Source organism: Sparus aurata, chromosome 24 (genome assembly GCF_900880675.1).
Source record: "Sparus aurata chromosome 24, fSpaAur1.1, whole genome shotgun sequence".
NCBI lineage: Eukaryota > Metazoa > Chordata > Actinopteri > Spariformes > Sparidae > Sparus > Sparus aurata.
Genome location: NC_044210.1, coordinates 10,754,763 through 10,779,365, shown reverse-complemented (window position 1 = coordinate 10,779,365; position 24,603 = coordinate 10,754,763). Strand labels below are relative to the sequence as shown.

At 41.2% G+C, this 24,603-nt stretch overlaps 1 protein-coding gene and 1 non-coding gene across 2 annotated transcripts in view; one reads left to right on the top strand and one right to left on the bottom strand.

The window, feature by feature from the left end:
• LOC115576914 (cilia- and flagella-associated protein 47-like) overlaps positions 1 to 24,603 on the bottom strand; it is a 46,136-nt gene that overhangs the window by 20,572 nt on the left and 961 nt on the right. Inside the window, 41 exon segments of the mRNA XM_030409555.1 lie at positions 60 to 148; positions 402 to 552; positions 1,102 to 1,214; positions 1,697 to 1,831; positions 3,145 to 3,261; positions 3,630 to 3,727; positions 4,506 to 4,692; positions 4,788 to 4,883; positions 4,978 to 5,059; positions 5,385 to 5,522; positions 5,969 to 6,031; positions 6,145 to 6,370; positions 6,459 to 6,581; positions 6,904 to 7,004; positions 7,160 to 7,287; positions 9,680 to 9,791; positions 10,578 to 10,788; positions 12,189 to 12,405; positions 12,667 to 12,752; positions 12,898 to 13,084; positions 13,886 to 13,965; positions 14,202 to 14,349; positions 17,752 to 17,829; positions 17,964 to 18,095; positions 18,185 to 18,307; positions 19,390 to 19,520; positions 19,626 to 19,870; positions 19,946 to 20,162; positions 20,441 to 20,537; positions 20,636 to 20,822; positions 20,910 to 21,062; positions 21,300 to 21,459; positions 21,676 to 21,847; positions 21,937 to 22,166; positions 22,315 to 22,421; positions 22,766 to 22,935; positions 23,032 to 23,172; positions 23,252 to 23,336; positions 23,582 to 23,720; positions 23,960 to 24,075; positions 24,167 to 24,324. Of these exon segments, the coding sequence (XP_030265415.1) occupies positions 60 to 148; positions 402 to 552; positions 1,102 to 1,214; positions 1,697 to 1,831; positions 3,145 to 3,261; positions 3,630 to 3,727; positions 4,506 to 4,692; positions 4,788 to 4,883; positions 4,978 to 5,059; positions 5,385 to 5,522; positions 5,969 to 6,031; positions 6,145 to 6,370; positions 6,459 to 6,581; positions 6,904 to 7,004; positions 7,160 to 7,287; positions 9,680 to 9,791; positions 10,578 to 10,788; positions 12,189 to 12,405; positions 12,667 to 12,752; positions 12,898 to 13,084; positions 13,886 to 13,965; positions 14,202 to 14,349; positions 17,752 to 17,829; positions 17,964 to 18,095; positions 18,185 to 18,307; positions 19,390 to 19,520; positions 19,626 to 19,870; positions 19,946 to 20,162; positions 20,441 to 20,537; positions 20,636 to 20,822; positions 20,910 to 21,062; positions 21,300 to 21,459; positions 21,676 to 21,847; positions 21,937 to 22,166; positions 22,315 to 22,421; positions 22,766 to 22,935; positions 23,032 to 23,172; positions 23,252 to 23,336; positions 23,582 to 23,720; positions 23,960 to 24,075; positions 24,167 to 24,324 (5,729 nt within the window).
• On the top strand, positions 22,494 to 22,565 carry trnad-guc (transfer RNA aspartic acid (anticodon GUC)). Its single transcript has one exon. It is a non-coding gene; the product is annotated as a tRNA-Asp (tRNA).

Sequence of the window (24,603 nt, the reverse complement as noted above, 5' to 3'; positions counted from 1 at the left end):
GCATTTGACTGTCTCAGAACTTTTACTCTATACTGACAAAAAAGTCTGTGTACACCTACCTAAAATGAGCTTCTTTGTTGAAAGGGTTAGTGATGGGTACTTGGATCACTTTCAGCTGGTAGCACGGCGACTTGTACTTGACAGTTTTCTAAGGAGAGACAGCAAGAAGCAGACAGTCTTTCATCTAGTTCAGTTCAGTTTACAGCTGTAGCCATCCACTCTGTTCTCTAAACTTTGTGTGATGTGTGTTAGACACAGCGTGCTATTGAGGAGTGTTTCAGTCAAACAGTTAGCAAGCTTTCAACAAATCAGCAAGTGAGGCTTGGAGCCAACTGCAATGTTCGGTGGTGCGCTAACTGTAGCGTGACAGTCAGTCAACCCTTTTAGTTAATGATACTCACTGTGGGTGTGATCTGACTGACGTGGGTCTTCAGACAGAAGGCGAGGGTGGTGCTGTGCAGGCCATGAGGAGAGCTGGAGATGAGCAGAAGGACTGCCTCCATGGGCTGCAGGAAGGAGCACTTGAACTGGACGGTTAGATCAATGCTTGCCCTGTGGAAATCACCACAGCCAACAGATTATTAGCGTATTATTTAGCCTCTGTTCTTCGGGAACCAGAATGCTCGACACAGTGTTTTTACAACTCAGTTGTTTTATTGCATAACGTCCCATTTTCAGGTTATGATAGCACTGAATCAGCAGAATCTTAAAACTATTTTTCTGCATAGTGGCATTGTCCTTAAAGACAGCATTTCTCAGTCTAAAGCTAGGTTTTAAAAATGGGACATGAACTATTTTTATAGAGAGATCTCACTTGAGAGCAAAACTGGTACATTTTAATGAGCTACAGTCTCAAGGCAAAACTACATTTACTCAACTTGGATTATGAAGAAATGAAGAAATGAATAACTGGAGTCATGCTCTTTCCCTTTTTTGCACATGCACAGGTTTACATTTAAAATAAGTTACTCTGGAAGTGCAGACACAAAAACAGCAGTTCTTCACTAACAGTACCAGTTTTATGTAAGTATTAATTGTTGGTGCACACAACAAAAGCATGCACTAATATAGTGAGTTCAATTTTCTGGGTAAAGAACATACTTTGGAGGAATGGTGATAGTGGATCCATCGGGGAGGGAGAAGAGATGGGCATCCTCTCCTAAAATGAAGGCCTGGTATTTGACAGGCTTAGAGGACGGACTTTTCAGACGCACCTGCAGCACCCACACACACAAAGACACACAGAAACGCATATAAATTATTTTTATACATATAAACACAGGCTACAAATGCTGCTGCCAGAAAACAATATCACAATGAAATCCATCTTCCTTAGCACTGAAAAACTGACATCTGTTTTTGTTTAGCTTGTAATGTGGCTTAACCTGACAGTGTGGATCATTACCCAAATGTATATTTGTCTGTGTTTGTAATCCTGTTAGTGTGTGTGTGGCTGTGTCTATAATCCTATTAATGGATGTGTGTGACTATAATCTTGTTAATGTGTGTCTGTGTGTGATCCCAGTTGCAGTGTTTGTATGTGTCTGTGTGTGTCATTATCTGTCCAGGAGGTTATTATCCAAACCATTTTCAGTCTCACAGTGCTCATGAATATGATTTATAAGGCATGCAGTTAAAATCTTTATTTGGGTGTCTTTGAAGACCATAGTTGATGCTGTTTGTGTGTGTGTGTTACCTGTTTACTGAAAGTGCTGTGAAGGCCTCCTGAGAGTGTAAGGGTGTGCAGTGGCAGGTACTGAGGCAGCCTCTCGTACAGGTGAACACACAGCATTAACATCTGCACTGGATTGGGGTCTGACAAGTCTGTGGGCTGAACACACACACACACACAGAAACACACACTCTTAGATACAGGGACACACAAGAAGACACACATCGGGAAGTGCTACCTTATCTCAGACATAATCAAGATGATATATTAAACATCACCAGTTACGCTAAAGAGGTCATTAATTTAGGTAATTAATGCAGTAATTAGCCAATACTTCTCTGTCAAAGTAACTGCTTACCCATACTTGTGGGTGGTACTTATATGTACTTGATAACTTAAGGGATTTAGTCTCTATAAATTTAGTCTCACTTCATTATAAACCATCTCATTACATGTACATCTATGTTGATTAATTCGAACAAACTAAAGATTACAACTAAAAGATTTTATATGTACAATATGGCCAGAATTCAAATATAGCTCCAAAAATATAGGATGCAGCATATCACCAGATTAATTGACAACTGTTGCTCTTTGCTGGCTATCTTTGACCAATTGGCTCATGGCTCAGTTAACCATGGAGCAGGTGGCAACATAGATTGCCTTGACCGGGACCTGGGACTGAACACAGCCTGCAGGACCGACGGAGGTCAGTTTTACAACAAAGAATACAGTATGGAGGGGATTTACAGCAGTTCCGACTAAGACTATGACTTTAGGGACACAAGACATCAAGCACAATTCCATTAATTTACACTGAATCGTCACACATTGAACATAATGTAAAGATTGAAAAACTGACTAAACCACTGCTATAAACAAAGCAAAGAGAACCTTTAGCAGCCCGATGAAACTAGACACAAAAACAGATTAACTCTTTTTTTGATTCAGTTTGTTGCGATATTTTTGATTCCCTGAATTATTCATGTTTTAGCACATCAAAGCATGTTGGTGAGAACTCTTGCATATGAGCAAAAGGTTGTATAAATCTGAGGATGTAATGTTAGAAAGAAGTGACCTTACCGGACCTCTGTAGTCTGCTTCGCATCTCTGCTTGAGCTTAGAGGCTCCAGGTCACGTTAATTGCTACTGACATAACATACCATACCATGTGTTGAATAAAAAAACAATTGAAGATTCTGCTGCTTCGAAATTTGAATCTTCTTTGTTTAAACTGTCCATCATAAAAATTATATGGTAAAAAATTTATTATTTTTCCATTGTGGACTGCTGACTGACACGTTTTATGCCTGGGGTTGAGTTAAACCTGACAGGGCAGTCTTGAGGAATGGGTTTCCATGGTAACTTAGGTTGGACTGATAGAAACCTCCCTTTACTGAAGTAAACTAAAGTGAACTTTAACAGGTAATCTTCCTGTGTGAAGCCCCACTCTGGTCCCATCGGGTATTTACCTGTACATCTATGTTGAGACAAAGTGCAGTCAAGGCCTTGTACACGATGATGTTGTTATGAAGGATTTGCTCCAGGCTGCTAGTTGTGGTGTACATCCTCCGGAAGTGGCTGCAGATCTAATTAGGAACACATCAGGTTAGGGTGATTTAAAAACATTGACAAGGTGTATCTGTAATTTATGTTTCATTTGGATCATCTCGCTACTTTCTCTGCTTGCCTGTTAAGCCATTACTCTGTTGCAATACGTGCTCTGTAAATCAAATGTTGCTCTCTCTCTCTCTCTCTCTCTCACACACACACACACACACACACACCCACATACACACAAAATGGTGCTTAGAATGGTAACAGGCTCCCCTAATCTTGCTCAGGACTAATTGTGTCCTCATCATATCAATCACAGTGCCACTTAGAGACATTAACCACCATCTCTCACACACTGAAGAGGGTCCACACACAGAGGCACATGCACACACACACTGACCAGGTAAGGGCAGTAGGCAGCAAGCAGAGAAGCGAGCACCAGTCCATCTGTCAAATCCAGGTCGAAATTCACTATCCAGCGTGCTGATGGGGCACCACCTGTGAGCCATTACAGCACAGAAATTACCAATCAATCAGTAATACATATGAAGGCATCAAAAAGGGGCTGAAAAATACAGCCTCAAGCCTGACAGCAGAACATTAAATTATGTTCCAGGTGTTGAAAATACTTTCACAAGGCCTACCTGAATTCAGAAAGCATGAATTGGACAAAAAACTAAAACATTAAATGAAAAGAAACAAGTATCAACAGTTTGAACGACTTAATACAAGAACAAATCGTAGCTGTACTGATGACACACGCTGCTAAATATATAAAATTATTATTATTAATAATAATAATAAGAAGAATATCTATAAACATGCGATTATGGCAAATACAGAAAACATTTTCTTAAAAATCTCTCTGGAAGTTGTAAGGACCTCCTATTCTGGTCTTGCCAGCAAGGTCTGGGAACTGCTCTGCTCTAAAACTGTATGTAAATTGTAGGGCGATACAGAGATTTTCAACCCAGAAATTGTTGTTACTTGTGATTGGTTCTATTGAACAGTGGCATAACAGTGTAGAGTCTCTTCCCCCACAAATGATCTTTGGTTGAGTACAGACACAGGCCAGACAGCTGCCACATTTTATTTTATTCTGAAATTACACACAGAATTAACATTTACTGGTGACAGCTGATATGACCTACTGGGTAACGGTAATAAGTTGCTAAAAATATGTATGTATGTATCTTCCTGCACATAGTGTGCGAGCCTGGGACAACCCTTTGAACCTTCAAAAATAATTCTGTGTGTGTACTTTTGCATGTCCTACCGGTTCCCCACACGGTGTCCCTCATGCTCTCGTAGTGCATGTTGAGCCATGACAGCAGCTGGAGCTCGCAGGATGAATAGATGTTACTGGCCAGTGGCTGTGAGCTGAGAGGGAGGATTCCCTTTGTATCTTTGTGGTTTGCAGTTGTGTTGAGACCGCTCTGTGACACACGATACAACACCAGCACCTGGGCATGTGCAGATAAAATACTTAATACTTGTGTTTAACAGGATGAGATTGAGGGTTTGCATGACTTTGGGAGGAGCAGGAAGCATTTTTCACCTTGTGTATTTGCAGCAGCACATCAGTCCAGGATTGTTTGCTGAGAGACTCGTAGTCAACATTGCTGTAGTCTACACCATGTTCATCCTCATATGACTAAGAAAAACGCACATGTTAACATATACGACATGCAATTTCATTTACATGACGTAGGTCTAGCACAAAGGGAAGTGTGCATGTGTATTTGTACCTGCAGGGAACACCAGTGTTTAAACTCCTGCATGTCCAGCAAGTATGCTGGTTTGATGTGACAAAGACAGGCTCCCTGCACCCTTATCAAAGAATTAGCATAAAAGATTACAGGCATCTCCAAAATGTCATTTAAACCCATTCAGGCATAGACAATGTAATGTTCCTGGCTTCAGCGCTCTGTTAAAGTAACTGCATTTTGCCTTTCAGATATACAGTCTGTGTCCATCTCTTAAATACAACCTATTAGTTATAAGTACTTGCAAGGCCTTCATGATAATCTTCTCAGTCAGATCCGGTGTACAATGGTCTTTATCTCAGCAATAACTTAGACTGCATGTCTGAAAAGAGCTGATGTCAGTGTTCAAACAATGTCAGCAACGTGTTTGCGTTGTATCTAAGGCCTACCTTAGAAAATTAAGCATAGCTTCATGCTGTTGCAGCAGCTGATTGGTTCGCTGGTCTATATCACTGGAAAATGTCTGACAGTGAAGAATACCAGGAATCTGTTTGCCGGTCAGGTGATGAAGCATGTCCACTAAAGACCTAAACACAACAATACAATACAGTTATGTCACTGCATCCTGGGACAAATCCTTGATGCAAAATTAATCCTAATCCTAACCATATCCCACCAGAGCTTCAGTTCAGGTATCATAAACTATGTTTCTTGACCCTTTTAACCCTCTAAATAATCAATAATGAATAGAGTAGACTGTCAACTGCTGTTTCAAAGTGGACGAACATTATTTGTACTTGAGAGCCTCTGCTTATTCTTTAACTCTCCATATAAAAGCATTATTCAGCAGGCAGAATCTGCTTTCCAGGTGCTCACTTTCAACACCTTTCAATTACCCAGTTTTTAACATCCAGCTCTGTTATGTTGTCATGTTGTTTGCTAAGACTGCTTTCCCCGCTCTACCAAAATAATGACTCATTAGCATCTACAATGACAATTTTATTACTAAAAATTCATCCCTCCATATACACACCTGGAATCTTTACTTTGGCTGACTCGTCCGCTTGAAGGATTTATTTGAATTTTTGACACAACTCTAGAGGGAGAGGGAGATATACATTATAATAGAATAAGTACCTGAAAGTGGAAGTCCTCTGACATAAAAACCAAACTCCAAATGTGGCCCCTGAGCTAAACTCTTGGGTCTACCTTCTGAGCGTGTGTGGTACAGAGATAGGGTGCAGTCCAGTCGGCCACCCAAAGAGGCTAAACCACCTCTCCACTGCCAGTAACACATTCTGGTAATATATTCCCTCCTCTGAATTGGTAGCAGGGAATTGTGGGATGCTAGTATTGGTTGGAGTGTCTCTGTTGGGAGAGATGTCTGTGTCCCTGCTGGCCTGACCACTCACACTGTCACTGCCTGGGTAAGAGTCTGAAGTAGAAAGCAAAACACAGACTCCCACTGAGACATAAGCAGAAATATTGAGACGGACATATAAACACGTCACACATTCTCTGACCTGAGGTGGAGTTCTTGTATGTTGAGCTATTGTGATCAAATGTGGAAGAGGTGGATGAAGTTGGACCAGAGGCAGGACTTGGTGTCTGATAGTGCTGAAGGATCGCCTCGACAGCTGTCGCCCCTAAATGACAGTCACTCATGAATCAATCAGATGCAAGGAGAAAAACACTGAATACATAATCATAGCTGTGAACTGATTCGAACATGTAATAACACAATCTGTATGATGTGTTGTGCAACTTTCCTGACACTCTTCTGTGCCCCCACTCAGAAAAAAACTCTTCGCCTAAAAACAAATAAAACTGATGCTATACATTTTATTCCAAATGGAGAATGATGCCAAAAGGAGTATGGTTTGATGCTATAAAATAATGTTTAGTTTAGTCAACCAATACCTGTTATTCTCAAACTATACTAGGTACATTGTGTGCGTCATAAAGTACCAGTCTTGAGAATTATCTGTTGCTCAGAGCGGTGCAAAGCCAAGAAGGGCCAGACTGTCAAAAGACAGCTGTCAGCGATAGCACACAGCTTAGCCCTAAACCTGGAGGGAGAGAAGTAGAGAAGGGAGAAGTATGTAGAATAAATTAAGTTCAAAAATATATATTTAAAAGATAGTGCTGTTGATATTCTCTATATTTGTTTTTGTCAACAAATCCTTTGAAAGGACCAAAACCCACAATGTGCTAACCCAGTTACCTGTTGGCTTGGTTGTCAGTGAAGGTGATGGTTGTGCAGAGGGACAGAGGGACAGTAGAACAGAAGGACACACTGCAGATCAGAGAGGCCACATTGGACTCCTTGTTCTGGTGGCTGACTGGATGTCTCTATAGTTGCAGATAAGAGTGAGAAAGTGGGATAATATTACAGATCATGATAGAGTTTCTGTTGAATCACCAGCCAGGAAAACCTATTTCACTTGTTATATTAATCCAGTTTGTATCCCCTGATCAACAGATAGATTCAATGCACATAAAATGGGTTTTGCTCACACCATAAGATCTTCTTACAGCCTCAAATTGCGAATGAAATTTATACAGACATGATGGTATCTGAACAGTGTGTGAATATACTGTTGACAGCAGAATGAGATTGCAGGAAAAAGTAAAGTACAGATAAATACAGCCATGGTAGATGTGTCTTTTTGGGCTTGATGTGGACCTACTTTAACACAGTCTTAAAGTCCGTGTAAACCAAAATCAGCCATTTTCTTCTAAACACATTAAACGGGTCATAAATGTGTTTACTTAAAACATGTAAAAGCCATTCGGCCATGTAGAATTTAATTTTGGAGCTAGGCTCACAAACAGTTTTTCAACATTTCTGTGTTCAGGATTTAATGGGCGGGTCAGAAATCATGCAAATCATGGCTTCGTTAGGTAACGCGGCCATATGATTTGCATAAACCCCGCCCTGCTGCGGAAGTGGTATAAATACGTTCAGCAGATCGGCTTCAGCGGTTCTCCCACTCACTCTCCAGTTTCGGATTGCATTGCTTACAATAGTTTGCAGCTAGCTAACCAGCCAACCAGTCAGCTAACTAGCCATGTCTCCTCCACATCGCTCTGCATCTTTCCTGGATGCCACAGTGTGCAGGGTGACTGCGCTGTTAGCTTATTTAAGTTTCCTTCGGATGAAACGTAAGGAAACGGGGGAGTCCATTGACGCTGGTCAACTCCGTCCCCGGCTTGCATCCTCTCCTCCGCCAACGAGGAGATGTGACCGCTGCTGACCGCCGCTGACGCTCTCCGTCCCGCTGACGGCGGGTCCCACCGGCATGATGTGGCCGCCGCGCCGCAGCCGGCCCTCCGTCCCGCTGACGGCGGGTCCCACCGGCATGATGTGGCCGCGCCACAGCCGGCCCTCTCCGTCCTGCTGACGGCGGGTCCCACCGGCGGTATGTGGCGGTAGTATCAGGGCCGCATTATTGGTGAGCCGTCCCAGTGTGAACGGATAATCCGGAGGCGCGGAGCGAGGGCGTGTCGGTCTGACAGTCTGATAACTGCACAGGTCCTTCACTCAACTAAATACAGAGAAATGTACCACAAAGCAACGTTACAGGACCGAACAAAAGTAACGTAGTAACTGTAACTGTCTTTAGCAACTTATATGAGGAAAACAAATCCCACAGCTGTATGTGGAGAAGCGTCTGTCCTCCTGTCCGTCCCCTCCCTGTCCTCCCGACTCTTCCTCACATTTCTGCTCACAAAACAGCGTCTGTCACGCTTGTCACAAGAGTGTTTAACTCACCGAGTGTTTGACGAAAATAAATCACCGCGACCGCCAGCCCTCCTGACCGAGACTTAAGGAAACTGTCCCCCAGAAAACAGCCTCCGTCCCCGCGACTGAGAGAGTCAGACAGCGTCCTGTTTACTGATGGTGATTATGTATAATTATGTAATTTAGCGCGAAAAACTTCACTCCGTCACTTTCCAGGATGTTTAGTGGGTCAGGATCTCAATCACTACACGTTATAACAGCATCTATATGATTATAAACTGTCCGCGGGTTTAGATAGACAAGGGGAACACCTGGGGAACACCTGGGGAACACCTGGGGAGACACCGACGTCATTAACATGACGTGTAGCCCCCGCCGCATGGGCGTGGTTCCAGCACCTCTAACTGACACGCCCCAGCGTTTCACAGCAGAAAGAAGTGCTTGTTTTTCCATGATTTAGAGACCTAATTTTATATACTTAACAATTTTTTTAATCTTTCAAATTTGGCTCAGTGGTCAATGATACATGTTTCTTTGGTGTGACAAACTCATAACACAATTTTTCTATATGCAGCATCTATATGATTATAAACTGTCCGCGGGTTTAGATAGACAAGGGGAACACCTGGGGAACACCTGGGGAACACCTGGGGAGACACCGACGTCATTAACATGACGTGTAGCCCCCGCCGCATGGGCGTGGTTCCAGCACCTCTAACTGACACGCCCCCAGCGTTTCACAGCAGAAAGAAGTGCTTGTTTTTCCATGATTTAGAGACCTAATTTTATATACTAAACAATTTTTTTAATCTTTCAAATTTGGCTCAGTGGTCAATGATACATGTTTCTTTGGTGTGACAAACTCATAACACAATTTTTTTGCCGCTTTACACGGACTTTAAAGCATTGAGACCACATGACACAAAACTCTGCACTGAGGAAAGTAATCACAATGACATCCATTTTTGGTCAACTTGACCTCACAGTATAGGGGTGTACCTGATCATGGGCAGGGATGTTGTTACCCTCTGGAAACACGACAGAAATAGGTTGAATCTTTGTCCCATCCTCCAGTTCCACCTCTTCCACTTCTGCTGTTACACTGGTTCCACTGCATACATAGACAGACAGTGAATACATAAAAGAGCATATCAGATAGACAGAACCACCAAAGAAGATTTAAATGTTATATGACCTGTGTAAAAAACAGCGGTCTCATGCATTTGTGATATTTTTTGTTGTTATTTTTTTTTCCTGTAGCACTAACATTTTGTGTTGTTCTATATACAATTTGGCATGTAAACTAGCTTTATATATATATTGAATATATGTATATATATATATTTATATATATATATATATATATATACATATATATATATATATATATATATATATATATATATATATTTATACACACACACATATATATATGTTTTAAGTAGATGCAGTGGTCCTCAGTTCAGTGCCAGGGGGTCAGAGAATGCAGCCAGAGCTGTAATAGTGAGCAGAATCCAGCATGAGCCCAGACCTGCCAGTTAATGAGTCATGGCTTGATTGATAAAAATCCCATAGGCATGAAAAATGTATTTAGTTTATGTGGGTGGCAGTGTTTCCTCCACACTCATTTAGTTCTAATTGCTCAACACAGCTGGTAAATTGCCAAGAGCTAATAAAATGTAAATACAATAAAAGTCCATCATCTTTATTGCTCAGCCTACCCAAAAAGCTGATGACAACAACTGTGATCACAAAGTGGCTCTGTCTGTGTGTTGTGATCCAAATAATCAAAAGTGAGGACTTCAAAGATGAAACTGGTACTGCAACAAAAAACACAGTGTGTGTGTGTGTGTGTGTGTGTGTGTGTGTGTGTGTGTGTGTGTGTGTGTAAACCAACCTATGATATCCTCTTGCAAGCAGGGTGAGAATGACAGTTGCATTGCTTTCCAGGGGTACTGGTGTGAGGAGGATTTGAGGGGGGTGGATGGTGATGAGGGGAATCTGGAGAGAAACAGTGACAGGCAGCTCTCTGTAGGGTTGATGTCCCTTTTCCCCTCCCTTGTCTCCCAGGTAAAGAGGGAGGGACAGTTTAGTCACTCGTCCAGATCCTACGAGAAAAAAAAATACAAATCATGCTGAAAACACAAGTGGAGATCCAGTGAAGCAGTGGCAGAGACAGCTTGGGCTGCCAGCGTTTTCGATGCCAATATCTTGCCCTGCTGACTCTTGAATACAGCAGGTAAATGCTCTATCTGTACTAACTGAAGTGATGATAACATCACTTCAGGTAGTACAGTTAGTACACATTTGTGCAAGACAGATCCACTGGTTCAATTTGAGCAAAATAATTCCTGACACCTCTGTGCTAATTTGCACATCAAATGTGTCATTCTAATTAATAATTCTACACGTTCTACTGTTAATAAACAGGCGCTGGATAACAACACACTGAAAACAATTCAAATAGTTCTATAAAAAATTCAGAGATCAATTAAAACAGCAACTAACTCCCACAGGACTGTCAGTTACTGTGAGTCCTCCTCATGTCTCCATCCAAAACAAAGGGTAACTGGATAAACAGCTAAGCGTGTCATCTTCTTCTTAACAAGTCTACCACTTGGAGCTCTGCATTTTAATTCAGGAAAACGTGGCTGTGATCTCCAACAGGCCATGATAGAGACAGTGTGGATTAAATGTCATAGGGATGTTCCCAGAAACAAAAATGTGGATCATTTCAGGGTTTGTGTTTATGTCACCAAGAATAAAAAATGTCATAATGACAATAAAATCTTGTTTAAAAATGTGGTTTCAACTTACAAAGATTCACCATATTAAAGTTTCTGCATTGATATTTGAAACTCCGCATGTAGCAAAAAACAAGAAGCTTCCACTGAGACAAACAGTATGTGTGTCATGATGTGGAGAGTCATGTTTTACAGGGGGATGAAAGTTGTGAAAGTGATTGGCCATGGCCATAATTGCAACAGCCACTAAGACAACCACAGAAAATGAACGATAATGTATTCTTTCTGATCTCAACCCCATACCAAAGTACGCCACAGCTGCACAAGATAAGCCTTGCCACGAAAACACCAAAACTGCACTTGATGAGCAAGGCACACTTCACGTATTTTGCACTCACTAACTCTGTCGTAGAGATTCGGGGAAACATGACTCATGCACAACAATAATGGCCTGGGGTGAGCTACATGACATGATTCTTTAACTGAATATTATTTTAATTGAGATTTACTTTATGTTTTATGTAACAATATATTCTGAGGGAGGTTTGACTCTATTGAGCAATGACTTATGTTGCGTATTATCTAGGTTGTCTCCAGACATGTGTGTGGGGGAGAGAGGGGTCAAGTGATATCAATTGTAATGGTGTGATCAGAGAACCGCTATATTTTCTTATATGACTTTGGATGTGTGAGAAAGGGTAAAGCATAGAGAGATAAAGTAATCAATCATAACGCGTGTGTGTGTGTTTCCAGTCATTTCTCACCTGTTCTGATAGCCTCAGGCCTGATGCTGATCGACAAACAGATGAATTGTCCGGGCCCCAGACTGCCTGATGATGGAGACACTGTACATATCTCTCCTTCTCCTCTGTCCTCTGTTGATACCATTACTGCTGCACAGTCAAACCACCAGTTTACATGCTTCCTGACACCAATACGCCAAAAGACATTCTTTTCACACACTGCTTTCAGCTCAACGGTCTGCAGGGGGGGAGAAGAGCGAGATATGGAGTGAGATCAAAAGAACCAAACACAGAAGACGAGTAAAAAGGAAACATGCAATTATTTTATATGTCAGAGGGTTGTGTCAGATGCTCAGTAGGACGAAAAATAGACGTTAAAATGAGAACAATGAAGGAGAAAAGCGAGGGAGGAGAGTAAGAAAGTTAAGGGGAAACTTTAGGAATGAAGGGAAAAATAGAGCGGAAAATATGTGAATGGAAGGAGGCAAGAAAATGATACCTTAGTGTTAGCATCAGACTGGGGTGTCGAAGGCTTCACGTAGAACTGCAGGCTAGAGGGGGACATTTCCAGTGGTGAGCACAGCACTAAAAAAACAGCAAGGGAAAGAAAAGCATTACATTTGGCCACATGAACTTGTTCCTATGTGTGAATTGTGTTCTGTACATGAACAATGTCAGTATTTCTTCTTCAGTTTCAAACACACTCGCAACTCCACAATAATGATCCCACCTGTGGCCCGTATACGCTGTGACTGTGGTGTCGCCATAGTGACAGACACAGGTTTGACGACATGCCTCCTGCTGCCAGCTGACAGCGAGGAGGAGGTGGAGGGCGGAGTGGGGAAAGGAGACAGAGAAGCAGTGGGCCATCTCACTCCGTTGACCATCAGTGGCAAGTCAAAGTCATAACAGTCCACCTGCAGGAAGACATTTCCTTGACTTTCCTCCTCTACTTCTCTGATATTTCCAAGTCTCACTTTTTACAAACAACTTTAAGAAGAGATATACACAAATTTCACATCGGTTATCATAGCTGAATATAAATGTAAAAGGTATTGTAACACCTTTACCAACACTTAATAGCTGTGAAAATATTTTATGAAATTTTTACTTCACCATTTCAGACAACTGCTACTGTCTGATCACCAGCTGTAATAGATTCAAGGTCATAATTGCTGCCTCATACACATAAAAACATGATGTTACACATTCCAGGACAGTAAGTGGCAGCATGCACCTTTCATCTTTGAAACAATTTATCTTAAATTCTAGACAGAGGTGGGAAAAAAATATCTGCAGTTAGTAAGCTAGTTAGCTTCTTACTCAAAATCACCTCTGAAATGAATTACAGTATCCTGACCTTTGACCTAGTGCCAAATCAATTCCTTCATAAGTTAATTCATCATTGTCTTTGCATCTTCTTCCTGATGTCTTACTCTATCACAGGTACATATTTTGTTACATTTCACTGCAGCAATGTAGAGAAATATGAATGAATCAACTCTATTTACAGTATCCTGAGCTTTGACTTACTATTTGACCAGTTAACATTAGCAGTTACACACACTAATTAGTCAGCCCTTGTTGGTGACTTTTCAGTTTGGTGTGTCTTAGCCCTTAGAGAACAGTCAAATAATGGATGATAAATGTAGACTGGAGCTTGGTCTGCTCAGTCTCCATAACTGTAAATACTGAGAGAAGTTTTTTCAAAGTCTCACCCGGGTGGGAGAAAAGACAAGGGAACAGTCCACAGTCTGATTGGCCTGGACCTCCAAAACACTCATGCCTGGCTCCTTTTCTGCTTGCAAAAATGCACAATAAAGACCACATATATTGTGTATTTAAACCACAGTATCACTTTTATTGCACAGATATTTCTAATCTTCTATTCTATTTACAGTTCACACATACAGTAATGCAATAACACTATGTACTCTGTTGCATGAACCACCTTTTTTCTTCTTAGGACATATTACCCACCCATCATAATAAATCAAATGTGTGAAATGCTGCATCCTGTGTGTAAATACGTACTTGCTGAGGGTTGAGGGAGCTGCAATGAGAAGTCTGTGTATTCTGACAGGTCGAAGGTGACCTGGGCTGCGGCTGAGGAGAGGTTTGTCAGAGCGAATGGTATGGCTCGCTGAGAACCAGTATGGACCTCATAAAATTGAAACTTGGGCTGAACACAAGTTAAGGAGAGAGAAACAATTAAAGTTGGATATCTCCGACACTGATAAATGTATTAGAAAGGAGGAAGCATTTTAAGTGAATCCAGACGAATGAAATTAATAAATGCCATTCCAGTTGTTGTGTCCTGACATCTAATTATCTAATCATTTAACATTTCAGCAGAGTAAGCAGAAATACAAACAAACAGAATAAGTGAAATTGGGAAAAAAAAATCTAGTTTAAAAACTGAAAGAAAAGCTTCTCAATTCCTTTTATCTAATAAATTTCAGTGAGAGAACTTCTCTACAAATTCTACTCTTGGTGTTCCCGAGAGAAACTTAAGATCTATATTCTGCCAAGGAAGCTCTGTTCCTGCACCTCAACAGCTACACCACATAACAATGAAAGAGAAAGAATAATGGAGAAGTACAAAAGCAGAATATCCTTGACTTAATTTCTTGCAAAGGTGCAACCCCTGCTGTTTTTGAAGATGCACGCACGCACACACACACACACACACACACACACACACAGTAACACAGTCTAACTTTCTTACATCACTTTCTGCCTATTTTTCACTTGCCACATCTATAAGCTGAGGTATTATCATCTCTGTGGAGATTAATAATGGTTGAAACCGTTGAAATGATCCAGGAGCACATTTCAAACTAGAATGCCCCAGGCTCCACCACCACAAATTCAAAACCACGCATGTTCATGTCCAGTATGTTCTTAATTGCTGTAATTGGGATTTGACAAATGAAACCAACCTAATTCAAAAAATTCCGATGCATCACACTCTAGGATTGCCAACATTTTATTCTGTTAATAACATAAGACCAGTGGAGGTGTCAAATCAATTCTTTCCTTATATTCTTATTAGTTTTTGAGAATCCCAACATTCAATATTTTGGTGTCAAGAGACCATTATGTTATTGACTTGCATGGCATGTCTACTAAGCACAGAGCTGTTGACTGATGCGTCATTTCTAAATCTGTCAAGGTATCAAAAAAAGCCTTTTGTCTGGCATGACTGCAGCTAAGAAAACAAAGACGACACCTCTGCATAGATTATGTATTTGACAGTGGGCGTCCTCTTTTCACAATCTTTTAGGTTTAGAAATGCTGACGAAGAGGCAAATGCATCTATTAAGACAGCTGCTGCTTTGGCTAAGTTTATATAACCCGCAGAATGACAAGAGAGGTAAGTGGGCGCATGTAGCTGGATGAACTGTATGGCTTTTGTTCTTTGTTTTTTCCTCTTTTCCTCTATAAAATGTCTTATCTTGCAATTAAAAATATACATCTGTGCCTTTTTGTGTGAATGGTTTGAATTACTAACAAAACATCAGCTTTCGATCACAACTACCAGTAAAAATAAACACTACCGTATAACTAATCAAAAACCAACAACAACCAAGACAAGAGTAGTTTATGCTCTGACCTACATGAAGGCAGCTTAATGTCTGTCTACAAGGACTGTGCACAAAGCATTGTCTGAGTGCATAAAAACAAGGATTCTTGAGCTAAAGAATACATGTGAGGATAAGATATTCTGCAGCACAGTGTGTGTGTAGGATTTCATGTCCTTTATGTATCAAGGTAATGCACATTACCCTTCTTAGTGAAGGAGCTCAACCACCTACACACAATTCAGGATTTATATAATAGTTTAACTTTGAACAACAATGCTTAACTCCTTGTTGGATTGCTCATGTTTGGTAAGTTTCTTCCTTTGTAACAAACTAAATTTCATAGACAATTTTGATATCACATGTAAGAAAGCCAGTGGCTTTCTCAGCTTTCTCAACACAACATGATACAGAGCTCTTCCCAAGACCAAGTCTACTTTCTTTCCTTTCAGAAAAATCTTCAGGCTATGGCGATCATTTCCTAACAGTGGCCACATCAACAGTGGCACTTTCTAACTGAGTTGCCCAGTAAAACTATGGATAAACTCCAATATGCCATGAACTCTGCTTAACATCATCTCCTCTACACCTAAACCTGCTCTCAGTTCACCACACTGAGTTCATTCTATTGCCAAATAAAGGCACATCCATTTTCTTTGTGTCCTGTTCTTCTTATTATCTACAGGTGCATCGTTTGTACCAAGTTTAATGAACATGCTGAACAAACTGTTCATTATATTGACTGCGCTTGTGGCATAGAACGAAGCATGGATAGATTTATTGAACAAAAATCAAGGTAAATACAAGACTGCAATCGACCAGCCCTGACATACAATTATTCTGTGGAGGGCAAAGCAAAGCTAATAGCTTCTTTTCACTGTGAACCTCTTTAAAAAAGACAAAAGAGTGAAGACGACGAAAGACAAAAAAGTACTTCCAAACAAATAAAGCAGATTTATGAATGAATATCTAACAATATTTAAAACCCCTCTGTGTTTTAGCTGTTTTATCTCTGATAAAACTGAAATTGTTAAGTAACTAAATGCTTTATTTGTTTATTTGATTTTATAAGTGAGGCCTGACCTAGCTGCAGTAATATCAACCTTTGCTTATGATTAGTTTATCTGATTGTTAATCATTTCTAGCAAAAACTTTCAGCCCTGGTGGGACAATCACATTCTGTTGTCCACTTCTTGAACATTCCCTCAAGTGTATGTAACATCTGTCCTTTTTCAATTCATTTGAATGAAAAAAAATTCTTTAAGATATTGACAATCATGAAAGGATCATGACAGTCCCATCATAGTGGTGCTTGTTCCATTTGTTACAATAACTACGATAATAGACTTTTAGCTTTCTCTTCTGTTTGCTGATAACGGTGCACTCCTGAACTTATAGGAGTGCACAAAGTTAGTTTCACAAGTTAAAGGGCAAACAGACAGCATGTAAAAGTGGTATTATTGTCGCTAACAACAAGATCACTTTGGTTTTTCTCAGCGTAACAACTACTAATAACACAGGGCATAATGTGAGTTTATGAATTAATTTAGTCTATAATGGAAACATGGAAGCACACAGAAATTGTGTCAGGCTGCCAGCCTCACTGTACCACCAGTCAATCTTCATTATCTCGGGAGATTTCGTGCCCGGTGGCAGACAAAATTGCATGGGGAAAACAAGGTTTATATGGAACCAATCTTATATTGTGCAATCAACATTTACAACATAATGATACGTTAATACAAAAAACTTGTCTGTTGCCAGTTGAATTTGTGAGGTTTAGACAAGCTGGCTGGCTCACATGTGGTTTATGCTCTGTTGTAAGCTCTAAGCCTGTAAATGAAAGGAGTTCAGAAACTCTTTTATGTATGAAATAGTTTCATAATTCTCTTTTTATGCAACTGCTTTTTCTCAAGCCATGTTTATTACTGCTGTTTGTCACATCAAAAAACACTGTGTGAATAAACGTGTAGTGTAAACACACACATCCAATAACTCACCACACTGATGTCTACGTTAGGAGGCTCCACTGATCCACCCACTCTGAGCTCTACGGACTTCATGCTCCTCAAAGCTATCTGTAAAGCACATACATGCTTAGTGTACATCAATTTCTTTTCTTTTTATTCCTTACATACACACACACACTCATAGAGAAATCATCATAACATCCCAATAAACAGCTCTCTCTCTTCTCTTCTTTATTTCTCACCTCGACTCTGGCGTCAAACTTGATGACAGAGTCCGGGTTGAAGTGGATCTTTAGCGCGGCCTTCCCGCCACTTGGCACTACGCCCTCGGCGGGACTCACCACCATGCCGGGCAGAGGGCAAACATCTAACACCTGCCTCAAACAAACAGAGAGAGCGTGTAGTGCCAGACTGGCTATGTTTCTTGTTTGGTGTGCAAAAACAAGAGAGTGTGTGGTGGCACCTGGTAGTAGGCGTGGTTCTGTCCAGTGTTGTGTAAGACTGAAGTTCTGACAGAAGGCATGTTGAGAGGTACTGATCGGAACAGGACCTGTTTCTCTGCCAGCTGCACACTGGTGGATCCAACCTGGGAGAACAATAACACTCGTAACACACTTGTACTGTGATAATGAATCCACAGAGTTCTTTCGACATGTTTCATTCACCAACTCTCCCTAAACCTGCCTCGCCTACTTCTACTCCAGTCACTGATTTCATGCTTTTTACAAAATAATCCCCAAGGGAACATGTATTTGAAGCATGTGTACAACTCAGTGAAGAGAGCAATAGTAGCAAGTGTGAGCGGAACAGCTTTAGCCTCACTTAATACACGCGTTGTTGCTGAGTTCTGTTCTGGTCTACTGAGGCTGCTGTCAGAGCAGAAATCGATATCAGCCTCTATGATGGATTTGTCTTTGTATGATTGCTGAACATTGGTTAAAAAAAAAGAAAAGAAAAAAGAATTAATCGATAAAGAGGCTCTTTCTTTTTGATAATTTATTTAATTTGTATCTATTATTAATTACTTAGATTGCAGAAAATCATTTTGTCAGTAACTTTAAATATAACTATAATGATCCATCTCAAGGATGCATCACAGGTTTTATGTTAAACCACATCATAAAGTGAAAAAACGGTCACCAAAATGTAAAGCACATCTCGCAGTTTAAAAAGTAGATTTTCAGTAATGATTCAATATCTAAATACTGCTGTGAAAACTCCTCAAACAAGCTACAAACTGATTACAGCAGATGTTCAAAACTAAATCAGATGCTTACTATGTGTTAGAGCTCTGACTAGCTCAGGCAGAGCAGCTTTCAAATTTGCACAAACCCGTGCGCCAGAGTTTTAAATTGGTATTGACACTTTGTTTGCATGTTGGCAAACAACGGAAGGTTGGGGACACAGTTAGCGTATAAATCAAGTGTTGGAAATTTGTATCCCAATTCAGAATAAACTGATATATTGACAGTAGCAGTATTACTGGTCCCAAACTGCTTGCCTATCCCACAACCAAAATGTTGCAAACCCCTGATATAGAAGGTTAGAATAATAGTAGATTATGGTGTGAAAGGTTTCTGTTTGATATTAGAATGACTGATGGCTGAATGTCACTAAGTTGTTCTAGCCAAAAAGTACAAAGTAATCTTCACTGTTGTAGGTCCAGACCTTAGCCACACAGTGCAGGCGTTGAGTTTTGCCCTCATGGACGCAGAGGTCAAAGTCTCCTTCTGCAGGGGAGGTGAAGGAGGGGTGCCAAACCACCTCACAGTCCAATTCACTGTATGGTTCCACTGTGCCTGGGGAGGGATAGGAAGGGGAAATTTGGTTGTATCAGCTCTAATTCGAAAGGCAACTCTCTTATATAAAAATAACAATAAAGCCTGTTGTCAAACACAGTCTACCAGTAGCTGGTCGAACAGAGAACAGGATGCCACTCTCTGTCACTACTGGTCTCCATGTGAACTCTGCGGCTTGGTTACGCCTGTTTCTAAGGGTGACTGAGCTCCTGTATCCTGACTGGGCAAGCAGAGTGGGGGTGGGGCGGAGTACCAGCAGGGTGTCTGACAGCTCCAGAGCCAAGGGGACGACCTGTGCCTGGACCCGTATCTGACCAGGATGTTTCTGGTTCACTGAGTAGGATACAGGTCTGGAGAAAATAATAGGGTTTGCATTGCATCTGAACTCAAATATTTGATTTTCAAGTAATTAAAGCCCCACCAACCTGTAGAAAGGACCCAGCTTGCTGCTTTGAAACATCAGGTTCAAGGTGTTGTGGGAGTGGGGTGGCAGGACGTGGGAGAGGGGTGAGGAGCCCTGCAGCTCAGGGCAGTCCACCTCCAACTGCACCCAGACGAACACTGACAGGTGATTGATCAGCTGAAGCTTCTGGACACACACTGACTGGGCACACACCTCGCCAAAGTCAATTAATGCTGGACCTGATGAGTAAAGAATACGATTTTTACCTGGCTGTTCAACATGAAAACAATTCCTCTGCCCTTGTTATAACCTGTAAATAATTTAAATGACTGATTATTCTCAGCAATCAAATTTGTAGGTGATTACTTTCCTTATATGTATAACAGGGTATATTAGTAAACTAGCATACAGAGACAAAAACAACACATAAAAAACCTCTTGTTTTAATTCATGTTTTGCTGTATTTCAGTTAATACTCAGCTCAGTGAGTCTAGCACTTCTGAAATAAATCTCTAACCTATGTCAACTTGGCAGAGCTCCTGAGCTGTCAGAGTCCTGTTGCAGTCTGCCACCTCGTGGCTGGTCGATGGAACAGCATTTATTAGCTCTGAAACCTGGAGAGAATGCAAGAGAAAAAAACAGAAACATTTCCCCTGAGTTCTGCAAATGTAAACAGAATGAGATGTTTTCTTTGGATTATCTTTGATCTGACCTGACTGTTTCCATGCTGGATGCTGGATGTCATGTCTTTGCTGTGTTTAGCTGCTGTGGAAGCACAGCTGTAGTTGGTCTCTGAGATCTTATAGCTCTCCAGGTCACTGATGCGGAGTTTAGGGGGAACAAGCCCTTGAGAAGGAACTATCCCTGTATCCACACTGTTGTCCACTTTTTCCTGCTGTCTAGCAACAAAAAGGTGAAACCGCACTATTTACTGTAGATCTGTAAGACAAAAGTAGCTTGATATAGGAAGATATAAGAAAGCCTACTTCTTCTTGATCTTCTGCAGGCGTTTTTGTCTGAGCTGTTTGATGAAATCTGCATAAATCTGTCTCAGGTGCTGTCTGTATTGCTCCTCCTCGTAAGTGAAAGCATATCTTGTGTCCAGATAGTGGTAGTGGTGCACACCAGTGAAAATTGTCCTGAATGTGATAAAGGTAGGAATGCTTCAGCAACAATAAAATGTCGAAAATCAAAACATCTTGAGTGAAGACTGAAACATATGCTGTTAAAAAAAGCTACGTATATATGAAATATGCCTATTTCAGACTGCAAGAAAATGTTGATTTGTTGTTTTTTTTGTCTTGTTACAAACAAAGCTGACAAATTAGCTGTCAATGTACACTAAGCCTGTTAAAGTTTATTTCTTTGACCTCTACCTGTACTGTCTGTGTGCAGAGGCAGGGCTGGTGCTTGTGGTGTGGTCATTGGGAAAGGCCAGGAACTCCTCCCCCTCTGTGTTTGGACTCCTCTCCCCACGATGTATGTGGAAATGTTTTTTAAAAAATAAAAACTTGAAGGGGGCAGCTGGATTGATGCCTGTAAAACAACCAAGGTATGTGTGTCAAGATCATCTAATTATCTAATTCAAGGGCAAGTTTGGTGATACTGAATGTCGTTTTTTTTTTTTTGTTTAAAATGGAAAAGAAAAATAAACTATGTGTCAGCAGAAAGCAGTTCAGCTAAGAGCAACAGACAGTGTGGGGGAGACAAAGTACTGAGAGACAGACACATTGTTGGTGTGTTTGGTCTCACTGCGGCAGACAGCAGACAGATGTAGTGTGATGGTGTGAATGCTGCAGAGCTGAAGTGCAGAAACATCTTTAGCCGTGTTGCCATCTCTCTGAAGGACATGACCTAAGACTTCAATCTTCTGATGCACCTGGAAGCTCCCTTGCTGCTTTGCAGTGAAAGACAAAACTACATCCTGGGGAAGGTAAATGAGAGACACAGTTCCCACATTCACTGCTCAGCTTGGATATATAAACAAGTAACTAAATCAAAAACCAGCATTACCTGGCATTGCCCGGGGGAGATTGTGCCAATTGAGGGCTTGACAGTGAAATGTGCTAACTTGGAGAAGCGGAAGTTGATGGGAAGCTGAGGGCAGAGGTTCTTCAGGACACACAGCCTGTCCACACGTCCACCTATCGCACAGGTGGGGAAATCGAATGTTTCCGAGGGACTAGGCACCAGAGACACGGGCAGTCCTGAGCCGGTCACTGCCAGCTCCACATTGCTGTTACCTATGACACAGAGAGAAAACAGTTTCAACCAAATACCAAAAAATAATCTGCTCATAGAGGTCTACAAACTAAACTGCGGCCTTGTTCCTCTGAGCGCTTGTATTGTACTATACAATAGGACGAGAGAGTGTGTGATTTTTGTTAGTACCATTATGATGTGTGAAGCCGTATCTGCTTCCCACCGATTCAAACAGCAGGAAAAGGCAGTAGTCTTGCCGGGTGGATGAGATACCATGTTTCTTTCCTTCAGTTGTACTGAAAGACAGACACACCATTCTGTACTGGTAAGGTTAAAAGTCTACCACACTCCTCTCTGCCTCGACCAGCTCCTCGTTAGTATAGTGGTGAGTATCCCCGCCTGTCACGCGGGAGACCGGGGTTCGATTCCCCGACGGGGAGTAGCATACTTTTCCCACCATCGTACACGATCAAATATAACTTGTTAGCATTTCTATACAATAAATTACCACAAAACTATTTTATTCATTACAGCATTTGCTTTTCTAAGTGCCTATTATTTTGATATATAACTATAGGCCAATGAGTAGTATATACTCATAAAAAAGTATTTTTTTCAGGCACATTCACAGACAATATACCTCTTACAGATGGGGCTGAAGTGTACTCGGACAGTAGTTTTGTCATATGGTCCCAATCGACCCTGTTTGGGGTCACACACCAAGACCCGAGAGGCGTCTTGAGTGTTCGGGCTGCACCTCTTCATTCTCTCCAGCAGGGCGGCATCTGTTGTCTTCTGGAGATCTGTTCCCTACACAGCCAACACATTCAAAGTATTGTTGTTTCATTTTCAGTTCAGTGCGCCTAGCCTCTGGCCACACATGGTGTACCTGAGGGTGTCACTCACCACCTCAGTCCCAGCAGCAGTATCCTGGAGCACACAGACCCAGTCACATGCCTGGGGTGCATTGTTTCTCAGAACAACATTCTCCACTGAGGATGTACCAAAGTATACAGGTCCAAACCACAGACAGGACAATGGAGCCCCCTGTAAAATGGCACAGTGTCTTTACATGAACACAATTTAGAGGGGGTAAGCTATAACTCCAACTGAAGCTCTGATTTACCTGCAAGTCAAAGACTTCAAGGCGCTGGTCCACAACCTCCGCCCTTATACTGAGAACTACAGCTGAGCAATTCTGCAATTTTACCCTGGTACAAAGGGAGAGGGAGGTTCACGTGGGGTGGAAGCTTACATGTGTTACTTAAAACCAATACTACCAATGGTTAATTCTCCACTGAGGTGTACATTTTCCAGTGTAAAATGACAGAATGATTCCCTCCTTAAATGACAAAATATCATTAGATAATTTCTTAAAATATGTAACTTTGCATTTTGTGTCCTATCCCTTTAATACATGCTATCTGTGGTCACAGTTTTCTGCAGACTTTCTTACAGAGCCTTCTCATCAATCATCCTGGGCCTATCTGTGCGCAGTTCCACTTTCAGCCACTGAGTGGCGCCAGCTGCTATGACTCCACTACAAGGTGACAGTCTGACTGATGGGTTTCCATTGTACTGCACCTGGAACAAACCTTCAGTGCACACACACAAACAGACACACACAAACGCATATGTGTCATCAGACCAAGGCCCGCTTCATTTCAGAAAACTGAATTAAATAAATTAAAAAAGGGAATCACATTGTGAGGCATTTAATCATCAACAGCAGCAACGTTAATCATTTAATTTGATGGGTCATGGAGTCTGCATTTTGGAAAATAAATGTCATACAAATGTGAGCATAGAGTATCTGAAGACACACTTAATTTACCTGGAGCTGATCCTTGATTGGTTATATGGTGATGTTTGCTGATAATCTGACTGAAGGCAGCAACACAGCCAAAGTCTACTACTGAGTCCATTAGCAAGGAGCAAGCTCTGGGGAACCTAGATGAGAGTTGTGTACATGAACATTGGTATGTTTTTGATCCTAAATAACCTTTAAATGTGTCGGAAGGTCATATAATTGCTTGCTTACCCCAGCAGTGGGATTTCAATGGTCTCCACATCATCCACATAAATTAGAAGCCAGTCTCTGATCTCTACGTCTACCTCTGAAGTGAACTCCAACAAGCCACTCACAGACAGACCAGGAGCCACTACATCTACTGAGGTAAGGGGTGTGAACTTGAATAACTGCAGGAAAAGGGGAAAGAAAGAATAAGAAGGAGAAAAAAGGGATTGATCAAATGTTCAGAAAGAACCTGGTGGTGCCTTTCAATTAATTAGTAAACATTTAGGGAAAGGCAGTTTAAGAGATAGACATATGCATAATACTATACAAAAGCTAGATAAGGAAGGAGTGACTTAATGGACGTGTTAAAAAAACAGAAACCAAAAGTCATACTTGATTAAAAGCAAAGATACTTTGTTAAAGTAAGAAAAGCAATTGCGTAAAATCTGATATTAAAGTAT